This window comes from Aricia agestis, chromosome 9 (genome assembly GCF_905147365.1).
Source record: "Aricia agestis chromosome 9, ilAriAges1.1, whole genome shotgun sequence".
Lineage (NCBI taxonomy): Eukaryota > Metazoa > Arthropoda > Insecta > Lepidoptera > Lycaenidae > Aricia > Aricia agestis.
Window position 1 is genome coordinate 5,915,208 of NC_056414.1, and position 24,912 is coordinate 5,940,119.

Consider the following 24,912-nt stretch of genomic DNA (forward strand, 5'->3'; position numbering starts at 1 on the left):
TTGGCTTCATGCACTGCAAGAATCGGAATTTTCGGCTTTTGTGACCTAATAAATATTGAAAGCAAAACAGAAACCAATAATTAAATAGATAAATTCTCCATTTATATGGATACAACTTTAAAACATCAATGGTAATTCAATAGTTTAGTTCATCATCACTAATTCATTAAAATGGGTGATTCTGGTGATTTTAACGAAGGTGAAGGGTTAGTAGCAGCATGATTTATTATTTTACCTATTACTTTTTGTGCAACTCATACAATATCCACTAGGTAAGTTATATGTGCATTATACGAGGGTCAGGTTAGCTTGCTATTGTTTGTAGTAACAGCTTATTAGGTTCCTTCCTGTTTTAGTTTGCAAATGAAATCTTTGAATCTTTGAATAAAAATGTGCCAGAATGTAGTGCATAGTAAGATAAGTTGAAAGCAGTAATAACTAACATAGTTCACTGTTCATCAGTATACTATCCACCAATTTGATGGCAGCAATTTATTTAAGTAGGTACAGAATTAAAAAAAATACTAATTATAAGTACTATATTAGTACCACCTATTTGCCTGTATTTGCGTGCTTTGAAATCATTAATATTGAGATTGATATTTGGATTTTCTAAGAAATAATACAATGCAATTGTATTGTAATATTTAATGATGTTTTAACACAAAATTCTACTTTTTACTTTGAAATGTAAATGTGAAAAAGAAACTAATTCTGATGATAATAATTGTATCCTTCTGTATTTTTTTCCTTCTTCCTTCTTCTGTAAGTCTAACATAGTTTAACAGTATTAGTTGCTGTGCTATTAACACTGTGTGTTACAATGTTAATAGCACAGCATCCATGGTCTAGTGGTATAGAGCGCGGCTCTTGACTCGGAGGTTGTGGGTTCGATTCCCGCGTTGGAAAAATGTTATTTCCGATTTTGGTTAGGACAATGCAGGTTGATCACCTGATTGTCTGACAAGTAAGACGATCCATGCGTCGGATGGGCATGTAAAAAGTCGGTCCTGCGCCTGATCTCTCGCCAGTTGTGTCGGTCTTCCGTCCCACTGGTTTATGAGAGTGCTCTTGTGTACTACGCATACACTGGGACACTATAAAATAATTACTCCTGCATAGCTGGCCTGGTTTCAATGAAGCCTGCCACCGTCACCGACACCGGTGTGAGAGCTATTATTAATTATTATTGTTATTATAGTAACAATGATTATCAGTTTTTGTTTTGTCTATGTAAATGACAGGAAATGTATGAAAAAGTAATAGCTGCACTGTATTTTATTATACAGCTCGAATGTCAATAACCAAAGCATACTTTTAGTTGGTTGCTTAGATCAGTCAAACAATATTTTTGTTGCCCTAGCTAGGAATTTCTGGCAGTGCCTAAAGCCCTTAAAGCAAATGCAAGAGAGTTAACTGTGTTACATTTTGATGACTGTATAGTGTATACAATAATAATTCATGTACTACTTGCTTTAGAACCATGGAATCATATGGGAATATGTCATCAGAAGTAACCTACAACTGGGTGGACATTACTGCAGACTTTTTCAAAAATATCAAAGGTAAAATAATTTTATTTGATGTTATAACGCTTCAACTCCCAAGTGGCCTGATCAGGCCGAGAAAACAGTTGAATCCCACGATTTAGGTATTAATGAGTATAATAGGAAAACAAAATACATAAAATATAATGGGCCTGTTATTACAAGGGAACACTGTACTGAGTAATAACCACAATGTTTCTCACAATTTTATTTAAGTATCACTTTTTAGGCCAAAAATTTTCCCTTAAATTTTAAGATATCAATAAATAATTTGCTAATTTCAGATCTCCAACTGGGGGAGTTGCTTCATGATGGTCACCTGTTTGGACTCTTCGAGGCCATGTCAGCCATAGAGATGATGGACCCAAAAATGGATGCCGGCATGATGTGTAACCGCGGCAGTCCCAAGCCACTTAATTTCCAACAAGCAGTAGCTGTGAGTTGAATATTTATAAAATATTTTAAAGACTATAATGTAGAAAATTAAATTCGTATATAAATTTACTATCCCAACTTTGAGTATGTACAGTTTCTTTGAAATACATTAAGTAAAAATGTAACAAAATTGAAAACTCTCTCTTACTTCTAACTTTACACCTTTACTAATAAACAAATCAATATATAGGGATGAATTGTTTACAGACTTTTCCAATAATAACAAATAAAGAAAAAAAAAACTGCATCTAGGAACTTTGATAAGACCATAATGATTGTATCCTTTTCTTTATCTGTTTCAGTGTGGTAAGCTGAAGATTGATAGCTTGGAACCGAGTGAACTGATCGGGATCATTGATGCAACTATGGCATGTATTGTGTCGTGGTTGGAGGGACACTCGTTAGCTCAGACAGTGTTCACAAATCTGTACTTACACCAACCGCATTCTATACTTAACAAGACGCTGAAAGCATATTGTATAGCCATTTACAAGCTTTTGGATTGTATCAGGGATTGTATTAACAAGTAAGGACTGTTACATAAATTTACTTGTTTATTGATGTTATTACAATATACAAGCCTACAAAGAAATCGCATTGAAGCCTATCAATGCAATTTCTTTGTAGGCTTGTCCTTGTGTTGAAGGTAAACAACTTAGTAAAGAACAAATTTAATCAGTATTTTTTAAATTTACAATTATTATACATTTTTACAAAAGCAATAGATTACATATTTTGTTAAACTGAACCTATGAAAATTAATAGGCATTTGTATAATAAAGATGTACAATGTACCATCGAGGAAGTTGATTCCTATGCAATTGACAGACCAACGTTATTTGGTCGAATATGTCAATTCAATGTTAATTGTGATCTCTCAGCTGGGTTTGACGTAACGCAACCAAACTACTTAGGTCCCCGATTTGCATAGGAATCAACTTCTTTGATGGTACATAGTACATACATACTTACATCTGACAACTGTAGCTGATACCTGATAAACATTCATGGTTATTAATTTGTATTGAAATTATTTCAGGGCACAAGTATTTGAAGAAGAGGATTTCTTACCAATGAGTTACGGGTATAGATTGGGCTTGAATCCTCTAACAGGAGACTCGTACAACCCTAACTTAGAAGTGACTGAACAGAAGTGTATAGCAATGTTGAGGGAACAAGAAGAAGAACTAAATAAGAAAGCTAAAAGTGTTGAAGGCGAGGTAATATAATTTTTTTATGATTAGACTTTAGAGCAGCCTTTCCCAAAGTGGGCGATAACGCGCAGTGGGCACTGTAGGTCGAAAGGGGTGTGGGGCCCAGAAAAAAAATGGGGGCGTTCCGTAGAGGCTTGGGAGATGATTTGTAATTTCATTTGGATGCATTTTAAATTGAAACAATGGGGGGCGCTAAAACATATTTTTTTCTCCAAGTGTACACAAAATAAATTTAGGACTTAGACATTTGCTTTAGAGTATAGACGTTTATCTTTTTAAAGCTACTTTTTCTTAATTAAGGTGGTAAATCTGTAAATGTTATTAATAATTATCGTTAAAACTATTCGTCAATACAGAGTTTTAATTTACTACACACGAAATCAAATCAAAATCTAATTACTTTTTGACTGAAAAGAAACACACATATGAAACTTTTTATTTTTCAAATGAAAAAAGGCAAAAGGAATATAGGAAGGGCTAAGAAAAGATGGACAGATGACATCATAAAAATAGCAGGGAAAAGCTGGATGCAAAATTATAATGACAGCGACAGGTGGAAAGAAATTGAGGAGGCTTTTACCCAGAATGGGGCCACGTAGCAACGAAACTAATAAACCATCAAGAAAAAATCATGAATATACACTGCACTGCTAATTGAAAAATTTCAAACAAATTCATCTATTTTGTATCAATATTGTTTCTGTCTTTCAGGACGTAGTAAGCTGGTCGGCTCTGGCAGCTAGAATTCGCTTTACCAGAATGTTCTACCAGGCCCTGCTGCTAATCACGAAGAGGGATTCACAGTCGGGCGCTGACTGTGTAGCTCTCCTGAACGGGTGCACAGAAATGATGAAAGTTATTATAAAGACTGCGGGCAAGGGCACACAGCCAATTGAGAATTGTAAGTATACATTAATAAATCTGACAGTAACTATAGGTCTACCAGAATCTGATGGCAATTTTTGACAGCAGATTTTCACAAAATTCCTTGATCATTTGATAAATTTTTATATTTGCATGTTTAACACACAGAATCAGCCGCTGTAAGAAAAAAAAAGGATCAAAATGTTTTATTCCAATTACCCCAGTATTGCAAGAGTCAATTTATTTTCTCACTTTTTGCTATCAGATTCTGGTAGGTCTATATATGGCACGAAACTCAATATTAGTAATACTTAAACTGTCTGTTATGTTTAATTTTGATATTGAAACCATTTAATGCATTTTAACTACGGATCCAGGACTTTTTACATGCCCATCCGACATGTTAATTATTCCTTGTCAATCAGATGTTACTACTTTAGTAATTTGAAACAACATATTTGCGTTCAGTGACAAAAAATTAATTAACTTCGTATCAGTTAAATTGACTTAATAAATACCCGGTTTTAGATATTTTTTGGTGCATCTAACAGAAATATCGATAGAAATGACGGGACAACGTCCATCGACTTCGCTTACTAATAAAGCTAGTATATTATTTAATAAAAATAATGATTTCAGCGGACAAACCCAACCCAATGGGTTTCGAACCCATGATAAACCAGCGGTTGCTTCCGCCGACTTTTCCGCGGTACACGCGCATCAAGCCGCGCGGGGAGGCGCTGCAGTACTTTGATGAGCTTGTCGGCAGATTGCGACATGCTTGGAAGATCACATCCTGTACTAACTTCCATACAGCTCTGGTGAGTAGTCGTTAATATAAAAACAGCCAAATGTATCGCTTATCGCTAATATCGAGAACGGCTATACCGATTTTGCATTTTTTGTTGTGTTTGTTAAATATGTCGGACGAGGAATGAAACAGAAAATTGATTGAAGTTACATGTAAAAATCATAAACTTCTAGAATACTTCACCACTATATCGTCGCTGCGCGTGCGATACCGCGTATGAGCAGTTGGTAAATACCGCGTATCTGCTTTTTGATGATTTTACAGGAGGAAGAAAAAACTGAATATCTCAGCTATTTTCACTCTTATTACCGACTGAACTAAACAGCTAGTTCTTTGTACTTTCCTTTAGTGGTTAGTAACGTAAATTTGTTCGTAATTGGCTTAGGTTTTGTGTAAAGTCACTTACGCGTTTTTATATTAAGCAATTACAAAATAAGTAGGCTTAATCTATCTTTAAGATATATATAAAATCAAACAATTTAGTAAAAGGTTGCATGTCCGTCGGGCCCGCTAGTGTCAAATAGATAATTTGTAATCTATTATCGTACATTGCATCCAGGATTTCTTCATGGAGTTCAGCCGTCGCGCCTGTATACTGTCCCGATCGGCGCTGCAGCTGCTATACCTCAGTCCGTCGCCAGCCAGCGCGGCCGCGCAGCCGGACGCCGCTCACCACGCGTTCCTAGATACGCTGCGGGATTCCGTCAAGAGTTTCGTGGCCCCGCCCGCGCTGACTCGAGCGCCCAATGCGGTGTTCTTTGTGAGTATTTTTTTTGTAATATAAGGTAAAATGACGAAGTATTAGTAACGTTTAAAGTAAATGGTTTGCGCGAATAAAATATAACACAGGGACAAACAGAAATATTTATTACTTCCTAATCATAAACGTTACCGGATTTGAAATTTATGAGAACTGACAAAACTTTAACGCAAGATAAATAAGACATTGCGTACGTTTCATAATGTATGTACTTACCTACGTCTCCGCGACGGCGTGCACGTACGTTACTGCGTATGTACGTTACAAATTTTGCTCTTACACATTTCTTTCCTTGCTTATTTTTAACAACAGTAGAATGCGACGAATTTCAGGAGCGCGAGATAGTGGATACGTTCCTGGGTCACTGCGTGCGGCCGTTCGCGGTGCTGCTGCAGGTGTGCGGACACAACCGCGCGCGCCAGCGGGACAAGCTCGCGCTGCTGCTCGACGAGTTCGCCGCGCTGCAGGAGGAGGTTGTATATTGAGTGATGATAATTGCGTGGTCTGTCGAGGGTCACCCATGAATGAAACATAATATAATAACGCAGTGTGCGTTACGCACTATTCATTCAGTTGCGTACACACGACAAAACGTTTAATTTTTTTATTATTTTCGTTAATTTCTTATCTCAGAAACAAAAGAACTCAAGTAGTTATGAGCGTATCGGCCACAGGTTCCCGTCATCAAATAAGTAAACAATAATTATTATCAGTCACTCAGACCTGGTCACCGACCTATTGACCGAGTCGCAAAGGTCTTCTTCCATGAGACAGATGTAATGACTTAGCGGAGGCCTTTGCCCAGCTGTGGGATAGTATGGGCTCGTAAAAAAAACAATTGTATTTTCCAGGCGGAGTCACTCGACGCGCTAGTAATAGACCCGGCGGGCCCCCGGCCGTGCTTCGGCACGTGGATCCTGTACCACGTGCTGCGAGTCATCATCGCCTACCTGCTGTCCGGCTTGGAGCTCGAGCTGTACAGCGTGCACGAGTATCATTATATATTCTGGTGAGTGAGTGAGATAGTGAGTTTTGAGAGTGAGAGCGAAGCAAAAAAACTTGAGAGGTGTCAAGGAACACCTGGATGGAACGAAGTTATAAAAAACGCCATCTAGTTGACGCCCAGGAATACTAACAACGACACTTTTGTGGAATTGTAATAAAATTTATTTAAACGTCCGGTAGATGTCCAGACGTTTAAATAAATTTTATTGCCATTGCCAGTGTGCCAGATCAAGAGGTAACTTATTATTGGTATTTTGTAACACGGCCGAAGCCGTATGGCTGCGTTTCCACTGAAGCGGAGCGGAGCTTGGCGGTGCCGAATTGACCAATCACCATGCTCGAAGTCTTCGCTGTCATAGCACAATTGATCAATTCGGCACCTGCTAAGCTCCGCTCCGCTTCAGTGGAAACGCAGCCTAATGATACAACTTCAAGCGTTTTTAAACGTCCGGTAGATGTCGCTGTTTATTCTCAAAAACGCCATCTAGTTAACGCCCAGGAATACTATTGTAAGGGGAGCGCCCTAGGAGAGATTAATAAAATGAAAAGTATTATCTGACTTCATTTATTGCGTTAAGATTTAGTGTTCACTAATACAGGTAAGTATAGGTGCCGGCAGGGCGACAAGCCCTTACGGAATCTTATTATAGACTAAGTAACTAAAGACTAAAGGGACACCTGACACGTATATGTCAATGATGCACACACACAACATAATTATTGCGTATGTGCATAACTGCATATACTGCACGTTACATTACTCCCCCCAAAAATTTAAAATTTTTTCAATAAACATTACAATGTCATTACATACTAATAATTCCTAACTATAAACTTATGTATAAGTGCAATATGCAGTGCATGCAAGTGACACTCGCAGGTGTCAAATATTATGCTTAACTGCACAACGTGACAAGTTCCAAGACAAAACAAGTAACATTATAACCAAGATACAATTACAATAGCAATTGTAAGAATGCATTACAAATGCATTACTGATATATTGAATAAAAAAATAAAAATAACATAATATATTTTGATCATGATCATTTCGAACAAAATTTTCTATTTCTAAGTATAGTTAAAATTAAACATCACTAAAGTGTGTTTCACTAAAAAAAAATTTTGACATTTTAGAAAAGCACTGCACTGACATACAAAATACCCAAAAACGCGGAAAAATTAAAAAAATGTAGCACTTTTGCCCTAGCATACTTCGATATGCGTCTGCGCTGGTTTAGCGGCCTCGCGAGTTTTACGGAAGCTCGCTGTGGCTCTGGAGAAGTTGGATAAGGTGGAGTTCTGCATGGACTCTACCTGTTCCAGCAGCCATTTCTTCGTCCTATTAACGCCATAACGACAGAGAACGTAGGCGATAAACACGCCTAACACCATCAACACTACTGCCCATCCGATATACGATGCTACCATCGCGTTGTGAATCTCATTTACTTGGACTTCCGATTGATTCACCACTATGTTATCTTTAGTTGATTGATTTCCCATATTTTATGAAAAAAAAAATGTAAATAAAACTTGTAAAAATGTAAAAAATGTAAAAGTTAAGTTGTAAAAATACTTATACGCGACAGTAAAATTATCGATAGAATAAAAATAAATGTATTATGCTACTTTAAATATAATATTCCGCGGTGCTAAAAATTGAAACGTACGGGCTTTTTAACTAATCGGCCACAACGCGTTGTGTGGCGGAGCGGGCTAGCGGCAGGCAAATCGCTATCCGCCGACGCTTGTGCAGAGTTCTCCTGCTCACTGTGATTTTTGCTATGACTTTCGTCACTACTTTGGGGAGTACTTAAAAAATTACTAGTGAATGCAGGTTTTAAACGATCAACTGAAATATAGCTATCTCGACCAGACATTTTAATTAAATATGTTTTATCCTTTCGTTCTAGAACTTTAAAAGGTCCATCATAAGGAGGTTGAAGTGACTTCCGAACTGAGTCGTTCCGCACGAACACGTGTGTACAGCGACTCAGGTCCGGGTGCACGAACAACGTGCTCGCGCCCTTATGTGACGTCGGTCGAGGTTTGAGATCGCGTATCATTTTTCGCAACCTTTCCACGTACTCACTTTCGTTTAATATTTTAAAATTTATATTGTGGTCTAAAAATTCTCCGGGCAGTCTTAATGACTGACCAAAAGCAAGTTCTGCTGCACTAACGCCGGTGTCAGATCTAGGGGCAGCACGAAGTCCTAGCATGACTATAGGCAATTCTTCGACCCAAGTTTTAGTATTTAATCTAGCCATAAGAGCGGCTTTGAGAGATCTGTGCCATCTCTCTACCATCCCATTACTCTGGGGGTGATAGGGAGTGGTACGAGTTTTATAAATACCTAAATATTTCATGAGTTGCTGGAAAATATTACTTTCGAATTGTCTCCCTTGGTCACTCGTAAGCTGATGAGGGATACCATAACGAACAATCCAACCTTCAAATATTACTTTTGAAATGGTCTCAGCAGAAATATCTCTGACGGGAAAAGCCTCTGGCCACCCGGTCTCTCTGTCTATAATTGTAACGAGATACCTGTAGTCATGCAAGGATATCGGCAAAGGACCTACAATATCCGCGTGGATATGCGTAAAGCGTTCTGTTAAAGGGAAATGTCCTAGCTTTGATTTATTATGACGATGAATTTTAGCTCTTTGACACGATATACAACATTTCGACCAACTACCTACGTCACTGTTAATATTTTCCCAGAAAAATCTTTCCTTTAATAGCTTTCGCGAGGTACGAATTCCGGGGTGACTAAGGTTGTGAATATTATCAAAAGCGATTTTTCTAAATGCCTTAGGTAAATAAGGTCTAGCTCTGTCGGTGGACATTTCACACCATACGGATGAGTCACTACCAGGTAAAATTATCTGTTTGAAATTGAACTTACTATTCTGCCGTAACTTATTTAATTCATCATCATCATTCTGCGCACGGCTAACGGCGGAGTAATCTAAAATTCCTGAACAAGATATACTCTCTACGCGAGACAACGCATCAGCTACCGTATTTTCATCACCATCAATATGATGAATGTTTGTAGTGAATTCGCTGATAAATAGTAACTGCCTAACGCGCCTCGGCAATTGTTGTTACTACCGACCTTAGAAAAAGCATAGATAAGAGGTTTGTGATCGGTATAGATCACTAAATTTTGACCCTCTACCATATTCCTAAAATACTTAACGGCTAAATAAATCGCTAGTAATTCGCGGTCAAAAGTGCTATATTTTTGTTGAGTAGGTGACATTTTCTTGGAAAAGTAACCAAGCGGTGTCCACGCGCCGTTCATGCGCTGTTGCAACACCGCTCCCACGCTCGTATTCGATGCGTCAGTCATTAGTGCAAGCGGAGTATTAAGTTTCGGATAGGACAAGTTAGCTGCTTGTTGCAACTTATTTTTACATTGTATAAATGCTTCATTAGATTTTTCGGTCCAAATAATTTTAGTCTTGTCCTTTTTCTTAGAAGACTTTAAATATTGATTAAGCTCGTCCTGGTACTCTACTGCATTCGGCAAATGTAATCTATAAAAATTGACCATACCTAAAAATCTACGCAATTCCTCGACCGTTGTGGGTCGGGGAAAAGCGCAAATCGCAGCAACTTTTTCTTTAAGGGGGCTAATCCCTGTCGAGGAAACTTCGAAACCTAAAAATTCTACTTTCGATTGTCCAAACGAGCATTTGTTCAAGTTAATAGTAAGACCGAATTTATTTAATCGCTCGAAAACTAAATTTAAATGTTTTTTATGGGTAACTAAATCTTCGCTTGCAATTATGACGTCATCGATATATGTAAATAAAAAGTCTAAGCCTTCCAAAACTGTGTGGTTCATAAACCGTTGAAAAGTTTGTGCGGCGTTACGAAGACCAAATGTCATTCGTGGAAATTCGAATAAACCAAAAGGTGTAATTATAGCAGTCTTTGCAATATCTTCAGGGGCGACCATTATAAAATGATACGCGCGATTTATATCGATCCGCGTAAATATATTTTTGCCCTGTAATATATATGTAAAATCGTGTATACGAGGGATAGGATATCTATCGGGCTTAGTGATAGCGTTAAGCGCTCTATAATCTCCACAAGGTCGCAACTGTCCATCCTTTTTCGGGACAACATGAAGAGGACTGGCCCACGCACTTTTCGACGGTCTACAAATTCCAAGTTCCTGCATGAGCTGGAACTCCTCCTTGACCTTAGCATACCTATGTGGTGGCAACGGCCTCGCTTTTGCATGAACGGGCGGGCCACTGGTCTCGATATAATGATAAACCGAGTGCTTAGGAGGTTCTTTAAACGAAACGGGCTTTGTGATGTCAGGGTACTTAATTAAAATGTCATAATAAGGATGACACTCGTCAACAGTTTTGACCGATTGTTCGTTACATTGAACAACGTCAGCCAAAACATTTAAATGCGTAACTTCGTCTAATAATCGACGTGACGCTATATCTACTAACAATCTATATTTTAATAAAAAATCTGCACCAATAATTGGTTGGCACACGTCAGCCACAATAAATGTCCACTGAAAATTTCGGCGCAAACCCAAATCTAAATTTAAAGTTTTTAATCCATAAGTTTTAATAAGAGTTCCATTGGCGGCATACAAATTGTAATTATTATTTTTAAAATACTCGCTCAAAACTTTAATTTTATTTCGGGGAATAACCGAGACATTTGCGCCAGTGTCAATTAAAAATCTTAAATTACTAAACTTATCTTTAATGAGTAGGCGGTGATTCACTCCTATGCAGCTGGCCACCGCTGCTGGCTGCACGACGGAGAGTTTCCCGGCTCGTCCTTCCAGGCGCAGGGTGGGACGCACCGGTGAGCCTTCTCCTGGTACTTGGCGTGGTAAAAGCACAAGTCCTTGCAGGCTGGGGATCTGTGCCACGAATCCTGACGACGGCGGGAACGGGAACGGAATCTGGCGCGACCTCTTCCACGGTAGAATCCTCTTCTCGAGCGTGACAGCGTCAGCCGATCGAGTCGCTTATTTAATTTAGCGATCTCGGCTATTATCGAGTCACTGGTTGCCGATGTGACTTCGACTACTCCAGACGGTCTGACAGTCTCCATAACTTTGTCAGCTATGGACGCTAAGGTATTCAGCTCCTTCGTGTCGGACACCACCAATACTGCACGAACTGATGCGGGCAGATGATTTTGCCAAAGAATATTCAGGGTATGATTATTGACCTTATCCCTGGCGAGCTCACGCATTCGCCTTAAAAGGTGAGACGGCTTCTGTTCGCCGAGCTCCATCTCTCCGATGAGCTTCTGTATTTGGCGAGACTCGGACTCCTCATAGATGCTTAGAAGAGTAGTCTTCAGCAGCTCATATTTACCATCATCTGGAGGTTTGATTAAGATGTCCGTGATCTGTGACACGACGTTCTTACCGAGCTTCGCAATGACGAGGTGGTACTTCGCCTCATCAGTCAGTCGCTGCTTAAATAGCACAGACTCCAGTTGAATGAACCAGGTCCGGGGCTGGTCCTCCCAGAAATCAGGAACGCGCGAGGAAACGGTTATTTGAGATATCTCTTGAGCGGCAGCAGGATCACTTCCACTTTCCGTCATTTTAGTTTTTAAGTGTCACTTTATAGTTTTTAAAATTCACAATAGTCCGATATTTATTTAGCAATAGTCCGATTAATTAATTAAAACACGCACGGCACCTACTTACGAATTTAGGGGTCACCAATGTAAGGGGAGCGCCCTAGGAGAGATTAATAAAATGAAAAGTATTATCTGACTTCATTTATTGCGTTAAGATTTAGTGTTCACTAATACAGGTAAGTATAGGTGCCGGCAGGGCGACAAGCCCTTACGGAATCTTATTATAGACTAAGTAACTAAAGACTAAAGGGACACCTGACACGTATATGTCAATGATGCACACACACAACATAATTATTGCGTATGTGCATAACTGCATATACTGCACGTTACACTATTAACGCCCTCTGCCCCTACTATGCAGGTACTAATAAAAAAGTATCGTTACAACTTTGTAGTTTCTTGTCGTACTCGTTTTTTGTGGTAATTGAGAAAAGCCATGACGCGTTCTGAGCATTTAAAAACAGCCACGACGCGAATTTGTGTTATGGCCCTAATGAAAACGGCCACGACGCGTTCTGAAACCAGGCCAGTTACGCAGGAGTAATTTTATAGTGCCCAAGTGTGTGCGCAATACACGTACATATAATACACGTACATATAATATTTTCAGGTACTTATACGAATTCTTATACGGCTGGCTGGTGTCTGCGCTGGGCCGTGCTGAAGGTTTAGCGGGCGAGACGAAGAAGGCGGACGCACGTAAGGGACGCAAGATGAAGCGACGCCGGCCGTACGCGCGGGAGGCGCTCATGTGCCAGGTGCTGCAGAACATGTGCGGCGGGTACTACAAGGTGAGTCACACACACAAACACACACATACACACACACACACACGCGCGCACGCACGCACGCATGCACATAGTACGAACATACGAAGAAGACGGACGCGCGTAAGGGACGCAAGCTAAGGGGCGTCGGCCGCACGCGCTAGAGACACTCATATACCAGGTGCTGCAAAACATGTGCGGCGGGTACTAAAAGTTGAGTCATACACACTCACGGACACAGGCACGCACACGCGCACTCACGCACACGCACGCATGCACGCATACACGCACACTGTTACGCTCTCTACGCATGTCACGCATTTGATTCTCACTTTGGAGAAAAGATGAAACTATTACTGAAATTTTATTTTATACAAATTCTAAATACAATGTACGATAAAACATATCATTTTTCATCATTTTTAGGCTCTCGTCGCGTTCAAGCTGCAAGGCAAGATCCGTCAGCCGCAGTCGCCTTTCGACAACGAGGGCGTGCGGTACAAGCACCGGTTCGCGCCGCTCGCCGTGCTCACACCGCCGCAGGTGCACTACAACGAGTTCTGCGAGCTCACGCAGACTATACAGTGAGTGTGTACAGTCTACTCGCGTTACACAGTCACACGTGACAGATAAAGAGCGGTACAACAATGCAATCATATTCATTATCTGCGTTCAATACAGATAAAACGTCACTTTCATAATTTTCAATTGCATTCCTGATTCTTCTGCGTTCGTTTTGGCATTTGAAACGAGACAGTATTATATTAGTATAAATATCGTTTTGGAGAAAGACATCTGAACCGTACCTAAACAAAATTCAATTTTAAATTTTAATTATCAGATATGAAAATCCAGTGCTGCTATACCTCGGTGGATGTAAACACTTCCAACAGGCGCGCTCGCTCCTCGAGACGGTCACTACGCCAGACCAAGAGGTATGTTTACAAAAGAACCAGATAACTAACATTTATTAACATTACTCATTTTTTCCCTTGTAATTTAAACAAACTTTGTAACTTACCTACTTCATCATCTCTTAATACGAAAACATACTATAACTAAAAATCTTGCTTTGTTTGTCTGAAGGGCCAACAAAAGAACACTACAAGCATACATGTGCATATTATGTGATATGTTAATATAATGAAAGAATACAATTAAATTTACTGCCCGGTTTTCTTACAGACAAATTTAGGCCGCGTTTCCACTGACGCGGAGCGGGGCGGAGAGGAGCTTAGCGGTGCCGAATTGACCAATCACAATGCTCGAAATCTTCGCTCCGCTTCGCGGTCATTCCGCTGGAACAGCACGATTGGTCAATTCGGGCACCGCTAAGCTCCTCTCCGCTCCGCTCTGCGTCAGTGGAAACGCGGCCTTATCGCTCCTGTTAAGACTTTCCCATTACAATGAACACACGTACTCAAACATAATAATCCCTATTGCAGGTATCCGATCTCCTAAAAGTAGCGAAAACGAATTTCGTCGTGCTGAAACTCTTAGCGGGGGGACACAAGAAGGACTCGACCGCACCTCCCGAGTTCGATTTCACGGCGCATAGACACTTCCCTATTATTAAATTAGTGTAGATCATTATTGTATTAGTTATTTAATAATAAAGGTAAATGGAGACCTAGCTGCAGTGTATACATTGAGGTTAAACCTGGCTACTGTGTAAGAGCCAGTCCACACGGTCCGTTGCGTCGACGCGGCGCTGCCGTTGCGTTGTTTTACATACAAACTAGCTGTCCCGCCAAACGTTGTTTTGCCATATTATACAGTATTTCGCCCATAATATTATTATTTTATTGAAGTTAATAAGTATGGCACCATGGCAACGTCCATCGCTCAAACAATGGTTGCCGTCAGTTTCGAGTTGTAATAATTTACTATTATTTATTCAACAATTGCACTTATCAATATAAAAAGTAGCCACTAGCCGATTCTCAGACCTACTGAATATGCATATTATAAAATTTGGTAAAAATCAGTAGAGGCGTTTCGGAGGAGTACGATAACTAACATTGTGACACGAGAAATATATATATAAGATAACCAAGGTGTTCACACGGCGTGTTGCGTCGTCGCAACGCACATAATATGACGGACAGCACCCCCGAGATAAAGCAGCAAGGAGTGTTGACGTTAATACTGCTTCGTAATAACGCTGCGATGGCGCAGCGCCCGTGTGGCCGGCTATGCGTCAAAATGTTTGCGTTGCAGCGAGCCACGCATCGCAACGCGCCATGTGGACTGGCTCTTAGGGTGCATTTGCCCTGGAGCTGCATTGCGACTTGCGAATGTGTTTATAACAACCAATAGAAATGCTTCGTTACACTGCGATTCTGTCGGATCTAAAAAATACGTTCCTCGTAACAAAGTTATTTTGGAAACGCAGCCATAACATCCTTAATGTGCGACTGCGGTGCGTGTATGTTTGCCTTTATAATATTCACCGCTAATAATATTTGTTTTAATCCATCGATCGTGGATTTTTGGAAATCTTTTGTTATCCTATTGTGTCTCGCTCACCGGTGAACTTATGGCGCTTGGTGGGTTCAATTGCAAGTATTGATAACTTATAAATATATCCAAAAAATACACGTCTTGGGTAGACTCGAGACTCGAGAGAGAGATTTTCCATATTATCTATTATTTTAAAATAAGGCCTACTATCAAGCTATGTAAAAAAGTAAGTAGGTACCAATACTGTGTATTTTTGGTACTTAACTCAGGTTGTGTGTGGGAATAAATTGTAATTAAATATTTAAAATTAGGTATGTAATCGAAATTATATTGTACACTTTTAATTGGAATGTAACAACCAAAGTTTTGAAGGATTTTTAACAAGTTCCTAAAAGAAGAACTTCCATAGAGACGTACAGAAAAACCAAAAGTAAAAATATCTGAGTTCACAACTTACTAAACTTAAATTATTTAAATTATATATTAACACAAATATTTGTATATAGTTTTAGTGTTACACTCAGGGTATTTTACTCTAATCTTAAGAGGATTCCACACCGCCGTTTTTCCATACAAACGCTGTTTCCTCCCTGGATAATGCCGGTAGAGTTATGATTTTTTTCCTGAATATCTATGGCCACTATTAGCATGTCCGTTTGTTTTCCTTTTTTTCATAATTTAATTATTAAAAAAGATAAGAACGTCCAAAAACCCAAAAAAATGCCCAGATTTTCCTCTGTGTTCAAACACCCAGAAAACAAAACTGGCTAGAATATACAAAAAAAAAATAAAACATAGAAACACAGCTCAAGCCTTGCTTTAATTCTTAATGAAAAAATTACTTAAATCGGTTAAGTTTTGGAGAATGAATCAGCGGACAACGAATCGAAGATTTTCTGTTCTTTTATTAGGACTTTTGTCGTGTTGTCTCTATCGCGCTCTGCGGTGGGAGACTTGAGATTGGTGAGACAGCAATACATTTTCAAATACCTATTTTCAATTTCTCTCACCCCTGGTGTATCCTCTTAAAAAGCCAACGTTTTTATACTAAGGCCAAGATGACTCAAAAAGAAATTTCTTGTCACGATGCTGAATACTGTAAAGGAAATTGTGGGTTTCTTTATTATGTCCATTACAATATGTAAATAATCTAGTCATGCGAATATTGTATCGACTTTCTGCAATAAATCAACAGATATATAAAGTATTATTGTGTATAATTTTATTGTTGTTCCGATATATTTTTTGTTGAACAGTAGTTATACTGAGTTAAAGAATGTTATTAATATTAATATAATCTGTACTAGATGACGCCCGCAAATGACGCCTTTGCGACAAAATTAGTTTATCGTGAGGGAACCGTACATTTTTCCAGGATAAAAAGAATCCTATGTGTTACCCGGGACTCAACGTATTCCCATACCAATTTTCAACAAAAACGGGTCAGCGGTTTCGCCGTGAAAAGGTAACAGACAGACAGACACACTTTCACATTTATAATATTAAGAAATTATGGATTAACACTTTACGCTTAAACTCGGAGAATCCAAAGCTTTTGCGAGCGTATTAATACGGGAGCACTAGAACATTTTTTTTTACTATCAAGCTAATTTTTTGTAAGTAAATTTTTTGTAAGTTTTTGTGGGTAAGTAATTAAAAAAAAATTGTTCTAGGGCTCCTGTACTATAGGTATAGCTACGAATAATAAAAACTATTTCTTATTATTCGTCGATGTGTTAACTAATATAGTGATGTTTTATTATAACTTTTTTGCCGATTAATTGTGTAATGTAAGGAGTTCTTCACTCTAAATAACTACGGAATACTCTTGAGTAATTTATTTTAAACATTTAATCAGGATTAGGGGGATGGCAGATATTTCTATTCCTTACAAAATAAAAATATTTGCCATCTAGTAACTAGTTCATAAAAGATTTTATGACGTTTTTCTTTTCATTCTTATAATTAATAATTATATTCATCATGGCGCTACCTATAATTAAACTATCATCTAGTTAGACAAGGCAAACAAGTTTTTTGTATTGCAAATTATATATTTGTATTGTATATTGTTTGTTTATTACAGTTATAGGCCGCGCACAGCTTTTAGACCGCTGGGCGAAATTGGAGAGTGAATACACAGTTTTTTTTTCATAAAATAGGGGGAGGGGGAAACAAGCAAACGGGTTACCTGATGGAAAACAACTACCATCGCTTATGGAACCTTGCAACATTAGAAGAGCTGCAGGCATGGGCGTACCCAGGTTTTGGGCCAGGGGGGGGGGGGGGGGGCAAAATACCCAGGATCTGGGCCAGGGGGGGGGGGCAAATAACCCAGGTTCTGGGCCAGGGGGGGGGGGGCAAATAACCCAGGTTCTGGGCCAGGGGGGGGGCAAATCAGATTTTTTATAAGCTAGGTGTTTATAAAGAATAAAAAAAATATAATTTTTAGTTGTAAAAATATTGTATTGCAAACAAATGGCAAAAATTCGTTTTCTTAATTTTTGATTTTTATAGATAAAAGTACTAGATAATATACTTAGTAGGGACGTCAACATGATCCAGGGGGGAGCAGCTGCCCCCCCCCCTGCCCCCCCCCCCCCCCTCCCCCCCTCGGTACGCCCATGGCTGCAGGTGCGTTGCCGGCCTTTTAACAGTGTTTGTAGGGGGCCCCCTTAACTTTTACTTCTGCCCATAGGGACCACAGGCATGAATTGCTTAGGGCATGAAGTAGTCTTAATCCGTCACTGACGTTAACACACTTTTGGTCGGTCAGACATCAGTGATCAGACGGCTCGTTATTGGTAGATCGCGATCAGACTGTCACACGTCATTGGTAGATGACACATGCGCCGTTTGTCCTCTCCAGTTTTGCTCATTGACAGAAGCGGCCCTAAGGGGTGGCGAACAGGGCAATCCCCCGGGGCCTCGCAAGGTATTTTTTCGTAAGACAAAGGGCCTCGCAGATCTGCCGCCCAGGGCCTCGCAAAGAGCTTCCGCCCGGGGCCTCGCTATGGGTAAGGCCGCCACTGCTCATCGATCTATAAGTTGTGTACAGCCTGTGCTAAGTAATTACGGTTCGTTCTCCCCCTCCGAGTCGGCATCTGAGACGTCAGTGTAGCAGTCGTGTTCGATCGCGTTCACTTTCAGGAAATCACTCGTTTGGGGTCCTGCTGTGAAATAAATAGGTTAATAATAATCTAATAAAATCAGTGTAAATATTTATTAACGGGCAAATTATCAAACTATCAAAATTAAATGATCAAAATAAGATAGGTCAGGTCGTATTGCAACAACAAGCCGTTGGGATTTTTTTAATTAGGACTTTTTAACAGGTAGCCTGTTCTATCTATTCTATTCTAGCCTGTTGATTCAATCACTATATTCTTATATTTAACAATTAAAGTTCAGTTTTGTATGACTTCTTTATAAATGCTTCGCATTGCATGGCCTCGTCATGTTGCAATATGAACTGACATACTTATCAAAACTATAATTTACCTAATTGTATTTAAAGACAATTATTATACTCTATTGGGTATAAAAGAAGCACAGTAGGCAGGTGGAGCGAAAAGTTCTTAAAGGGGTAAGATAATTATGTAGGATAAGAAGCCGAATGATTTTAAAATTAAAGATAAGTACCAGAATCAAAAATTTCAAAAATTTACCAAAAAATTTGGATTGATCTCCCCTTCGCTCGCGTGCTGTAATTAATGAAAAAAATCATCAAGCATTTTATTGCTTATGCCAATAAACTTTAGAATAATTGGTTCTAGTGGGGGTAAAATGTTTTTTAATTTTGAAGAGTTAATTTTGAATTATACCTAATAAAGAAGTGTACCTATGTTTAAATCTAATGGTAAGCTCATTTTGGGTAACTATGAATTATTGCGGTTTAACTTTGAACAACACAATAATGTATTGTTAAAAGTTAAACCGTAATTCAAAGTTACCCAAAATGACTGTATTTACAATAATTTTACTTTTTTTTATTTGATGTCAGATAATTAGAAAGCAATATAACTTTCAGCAGTTTCAGCAATATCTCTTATGCCTTTCCTACCCTTATTATTCACTTAACCTTCTAAATACACGACGTTTGTCCCGAAGTCCTGTACAGGTGTGGGCGTGACGGGCCGGTCGGCGGTCACGCCCGTCGCTGTGTCCTCGCCTTCATCGTCGCTCTCGATTATTATCTCCTCTTCTTCGCATTCTTCTATCTGGAGGTAAAGAGAGTCTTGTAGAAGATATAAGCCATATTAAAGCTTTTAAAGGTGCTAAAGGTAAGTTAATTTATAGTATTTGGTGCCTGAATCCAACGCAGGAATCGAAATACGAAACAACGATAATAACTGTACGAGGCTACAGACAGTGTCGGTTTTAGCATTACGCCCTGGATGTGATACTAAAGGCGCCCAGGTGCTGGTAGTGTTAAAAAAGGGACACATGCGGGCGCCCCTTTTTGACTTCGGCGTTCCTTTTTATCCAGCGCCCTGAGCGTCACCCCCTCCCTAAAGCCGCTACTGGCTACAGAGGCGTTTACCTACTATAGCCAATGAGTAGGAAAATAAATACAGAAATTAATAATGTTGTTATCAACACATAATAATATTTACGACAATCGCAAACAAAAAAACTGGATAATAGCATGTCATTTTTATAAATCTAGAATGTATAATTGCTATTTGTAGGCAATATACTAAACTACCAAGTAACATTGTAAGTATAATGTATAAGGGTACATAGGTTAAAGCAATACCTAGTAGGTACTTATCACATAATAATTTTATTTATTGCTGAACCTAGAGTTCGAGATAGTAGGTATTAATTTATTACATTGTAAGTCAATAACCAACTACAATCATTTGTAGGTAGAGTTAGCAAAAAGGTACATCGAAAAATTTATTTATATAATTTTATAGGCAGTTGACGGACCTACGCTTATATTATAAAAATCCGCCTCCATACAATTTGTATGGAAGCGGAAATCCGCTGCGCCCCGACACAGTGTGCGATACGCGCATCCGTTAAATATAAATAGTATGGAGGCGGATTTTTGCGATGAGCCCCGGCACGCTGAGCCTCGGCACGGCCCGTCTCAGTGTGCTCACGCGTGTTTCATAATCTCTATTAGTAGATGCTCAATAAGAATTATTTAATAGAGATTATAAGGTGGTATTATTTCGTACTATTCTCTCCTCGCCCGTCTTCCCACGAAACTGTCTTGAACCAGTACTTTACGATGAAGACCTATCCTGATAATAGCGAAGTCCCTTTACGCATACGCTTTTAAATAATAAAATTTTACATCGCCAATATTTTGTCCTATTATTATTTTTGTTGGAGGTTAACCTCCGAGTTTTTTTTTATGCAATAAAGGGGGCAAACGAGCAAACGGGTCACCTGATGGAAAGCAACTTCCGTCGCCCATGGACACTCGCAGCATCAGAAGAGCTGGAGGTGCGTTGCCGGCCTTTTAGGAGGGAATAGGGTAATAGGGGAGGGTAGGGAAGGGAATAGGGGAGGGTAGGGGATCGGGCCTCCGGTAAACTCACTCACTCGACGAAACACAGCGCAAGCGCTGTTTCACGCCGGTTTCTGTGAGAACGTGGTATTTCTCCGTTCGAGCCGGCCCATTCGTGCCGAAGCATAGCTCTCCCACGTAGTAAAAAAGAAGTAGACTTACAACCTTTTGCTTTGGAAGTTTTAACCATTATTGTGTGACATATAGCTTCCAAACGTATGAACAGATTTAATCTAGTTTTTGCGTTTGATAGCTGATTATGATTGAGAGTGACCTCATAGTATTCATCATCATTCATAATTAATAGTTATTGTTCAGGTGCATGCGTCTGTTATGTAGAGTTCACTGTAAAAGTAGCAGTGCTGAGAGAGCAATTTTTTTGTGATGTGTATGATACACATCACAAAAAAAGTGTATACAGTGTATCTATCTATGGGTAAGCGCCCGGGCGTCATGAATTTTCCCATTCAAAAGTAAAACAAAAAGTTATTCTTTCAGCGCTGATACTTTTACAGCGAACTCTATATAACAGGTCACCAATAATGAGTTTCGCTCAGAAATTAAATGACCTCCGCGGTCCACACATTTTACAAAAAAAATATTTTTTAAACAAAGTTAATTACGGAAATTACAAAGGTATTTATTTACATATCATTGAGAAAAGTGACTATTTTTGTTGCTAATTATCTGTTAGAAGTTTGGAGTGAAATTGGTGCAAACTGCAAGCTTGTCAATAGCTTGCACCAATTTCACTCCAAACTCCACTTAATCGAAGTTCATCTTCGAAAATGCTTGGTCGGTGGTCCGCAACAATGGGTCGGCGGTCCAGATGCGGACCGCGGTCCGCCATTTGGTGACCCCTGCTATATAATATGTTTACCCATACACACCCTAAAGTATGTTTTGTTAAACCCTATATAATATGACGAAATATTATAAAGCTATATAAGAATAACAGTATTTTCTAAGCCGCTTCTTTTCTTCTATACCTGTACATCAAAAGATTGCGCTTTGTTCTTAAACTCCTGCAGCAGCCGTGACGAGCTGGGTGTAGCTGATGGGGTCAGCTTGGAGTAGCTGGGAGAAGGTGTACCCTGGGAGAGACCCTCGCTGATGTGGTACCCGGCGTCCAGGTTAAGCTGGAAGTTGGGGTTCCCGGATATACGCCGTCTGCGCAGCTGACTCGCTGGCTCGTCCGCCATTGTGAGCTAAAATTGCAGTTAACACTATAAGCCTAGTCTGAACGACGACATAGATGAGCCCAAACAACCTAAATAAGCAGTGTTATATCATATAATATGTTAGAATTAGATGACGTCTGCAAGTCCGTTGCGCCAAAATTCGATTATCGCGCGGGTACCGTACATTTTTCTGGGACAAAATGTATCTTTTTTTTTTTATGAAATAAGGGGGCAAACGAGCAAACGGGTCACCTGATGGCAAGGAACTTCCGTCGCCCATGGACACTCGCAGCATCAGAAGAGCTGCAGGTGCGTTGCCGGCCTTTTAAGAGGGAACAGGGTAATAGTGTAGGGTAGGGATGGGAATAGGGTAGGGGATTGGGCCTCCAGTAAACTCACTCACTCGGCGAAACACAGCGCAAGCGCTGTTTCACGCCGGTTTTCTGTGAGAACGTGGTATTTCTCCGGTCGAGCCGGCCCATTCGTGCCGAAGCATGGCTTTCCCACGTTGCCCTATCCCAGGACTCGAAGTATCTCCATATCAAACAGCAAAATCGATTCAGCGGTTCTGAGTAAAGAGGTATCAGGTAACAGCCAGACACACTTTCGCATTTATAATATTAGTATGGATTCAACAGAATACGAAACATTTTATTAATAAGGTATCGATTAGGATTTTTAAACTTGTATAAGTACCTTATACTCTAATAAATATTTACAAAAATAGCTCATTGTTTTTCTTCGAAAAATCATTCAGCTTAGTTCTTCATCACAGAAAATATAATAACTAGGTCCTAGTGTAAAGGACTTATCCTTTACACGAGGAATAGTCTAGTATCAAGATTTAGCTTTTGTCACTAAAAGCACTGATTTTAAAACCGAAAAAATCCACTTAGGCTCTCCATAATAATAATTAGCATAATATCTACTTAAGATTATGTTTAATTTAATAAAGAAAAAATGATTTTACTCACCTTATCAACTACTGATCGTACAAAAGAACCTCCTTATCACTTTCCCTGTCGTCAAGAAATCACATCACTACAGTCGTGCCCACTAACCCACAAACACTGGAGTCCAGTCCAGGGCTACGCCAGAAGCCCTACAGCGCTAATCCTCGATGTTCTTGCCAGAAAACTTCAACTGTTTCATAATTTTCCTTTGTGTTATTATTGGTTGTGTACATAATACAGAAGCATTTTTGAGGGATCGTACTTTTCTGGGGTGAAACCGCCTCTTCAAATCAGGCTGTATTAAGGCGGGGATTAATCTCAATCCAAAACTATAACTTTGCACACAACCAAAGACCAAGCGTATACGCATCGCAATAAGATTCATTTTAGCTTAGCATAAAACTGAAGTCAAACGAGCTGATTTTCTCTATTTTTCATGTTTTTTTAAAATATCTTTGGAAATAAACATTAAGAAACAAAATTGTTCGGTTAAAGAATTTTTAATATAGATTTACTAACAATTTATTCAAATAAAATGTATAATTATCCTAGTTAATACTTATATTTCGATGAAATAGATTTTTATCGGAGGTGAGTTTGTAAATTAATTACAGCCAAAGTATTAAGTTTTATTAAAATGTTTATGGTTTAAGGTATTTTAAATATAGTGCTTTATACCTCATATTTTTTTAAAACTTCGTTATTATAGAACTAGGTAAACCGGAAGTCGCGGAATAACAAATTGGGGTTTATCCTCGCCTTAAGTACTTTAAGAAATAGTAAAAGTGTTCAAGTAGGTATTAGGTACTTTATAAGTAGAGTGTAGACGTATATAATATTAAACTTTGGTCGAGACGAATAAAAAAATTACCCAGGTGTAAGAATCCGAAACACAAGTTAAACGAAGTAGTGATGATGGTGATGATGATAAAGGGGACGACGGTGATGATGATAGTGTAAACTGCAATAATGTTATGCATAAGGAAGCTGAACGATCACTGATCATCGATTGTTCTTATCGTGTGATCTTATTGTTATTTGTTTTTATATTCGCAGAATATTGTAAAAAATACATTATTATAAATAAAGTGCAATTAACAGTAAAGAAGCATTTTTTGTATAAGCAAAAAAAAAATAGTTTTACCTAATGTTGTATGAATTAGGTAAATAGAATATATTACTAAAATGTTTAACTAGGTAATAGTAATAATTACTATTACCTAGTTAAACATTTTAGTAACCTGTAACGAAGTAACATTTTAGTAACCTGTAAAATTTGAAACCTGTAACGAAGCAATAAACTGTTATCATAATTATTATGATAACAGTTTATTGCTTCGTTACAGGTTTCAAATTTTTAATTAATACCTAATAGCTGCTGTTGCCTGTTACGCTATTATACTTAGTATAATTCTGCCTGATTTATTTATCAGGGCGAGTGAAGTAAGCGTTAGTATAATATCCCACAACCAGTACATTTTGTGGCACACTTTATACTTTATTACTTTTTTGGCACACTTTATTACGGAAAAACTATCACGCCTATTGATTTGTGCAATTTTTATTTATATGTAGATGTGTCATCATCAGTCAGTCAAGGTGTGACACTCGCGTTGTCACACAAAGCTCGGCTTTTAGCTAGTAAAATAGGTTTTCCATCCTCATGTAAAACGTGTCTTGAAAATGATAAGAACGATTAATTATTTGTTAATTATCAATCATCACAACAA

General features: G+C 38.9%; 2 protein-coding genes across 7 annotated transcripts; one reads left to right on the plus strand and one right to left on the minus strand.

Annotated features, from left to right (window-relative positions):
* LOC121730244 (N-alpha-acetyltransferase 35, NatC auxiliary subunit) lies at nucleotides 1-24,912 on the plus strand. 4 transcript variants are annotated; one of them, XM_042119208.1, is made up of 15 exons: nucleotides 1-206; nucleotides 1,480-1,565; nucleotides 1,832-1,983; nucleotides 2,285-2,508; nucleotides 3,022-3,202; nucleotides 3,908-4,097; nucleotides 4,700-4,881; nucleotides 5,431-5,631; nucleotides 5,964-6,104; nucleotides 6,483-6,640; nucleotides 12,905-13,085; nucleotides 13,488-13,645; nucleotides 13,903-13,996; nucleotides 14,507-14,667; nucleotides 24,884-24,912. In XM_042119208.1, exons 1-14 carry the CDS (start codon nucleotides 172-174, stop codon nucleotides 14,645-14,647), a joined length of 2,124 nt encoding a protein of 707 aa, XP_041975142.1. In that variant the 5' UTR covers nucleotides 1-171; the 3' UTR covers nucleotides 14,648-14,667; nucleotides 24,884-24,912. The 4 variants fall into 4 exon arrangements, with proteins under 4 accessions (XP_041975142.1, XP_041975141.1, XP_041975143.1 ...); XM_042119207.1 differs by lacking the exon at nucleotides 24,884-24,912 and having other exon boundaries at nucleotides 14,507-14,772; XM_042119209.1 differs by lacking the exon at nucleotides 24,884-24,912 and having other exon boundaries at nucleotides 1-131; nucleotides 14,507-14,772.
* On the minus strand, nucleotides 18,132-23,329 carry LOC121730245. Of its 3 annotated transcripts, XM_042119212.1 has the most exons (5): nucleotides 23,204-23,329; nucleotides 22,038-22,256; nucleotides 19,606-19,744; nucleotides 18,562-18,694; nucleotides 18,132-18,403 (listed from the first exon to the last, which is right to left on the minus strand). In XM_042119212.1, exons 2-4 carry the CDS (start codon nucleotides 22,248-22,250, stop codon nucleotides 18,597-18,599), a joined length of 450 nt encoding a protein of 149 aa, XP_041975146.1. In that variant the 5' UTR covers nucleotides 22,251-22,256; nucleotides 23,204-23,329; the 3' UTR covers nucleotides 18,132-18,403; nucleotides 18,562-18,596. The 3 variants fall into 3 exon arrangements, with proteins under 3 accessions (XP_041975146.1, XP_041975145.1, XP_041975147.1); XM_042119211.1 differs by having other exon boundaries at nucleotides 18,132-18,694; XM_042119213.1 differs by having other exon boundaries at nucleotides 18,132-18,694; nucleotides 22,038-22,262; nucleotides 23,204-23,321.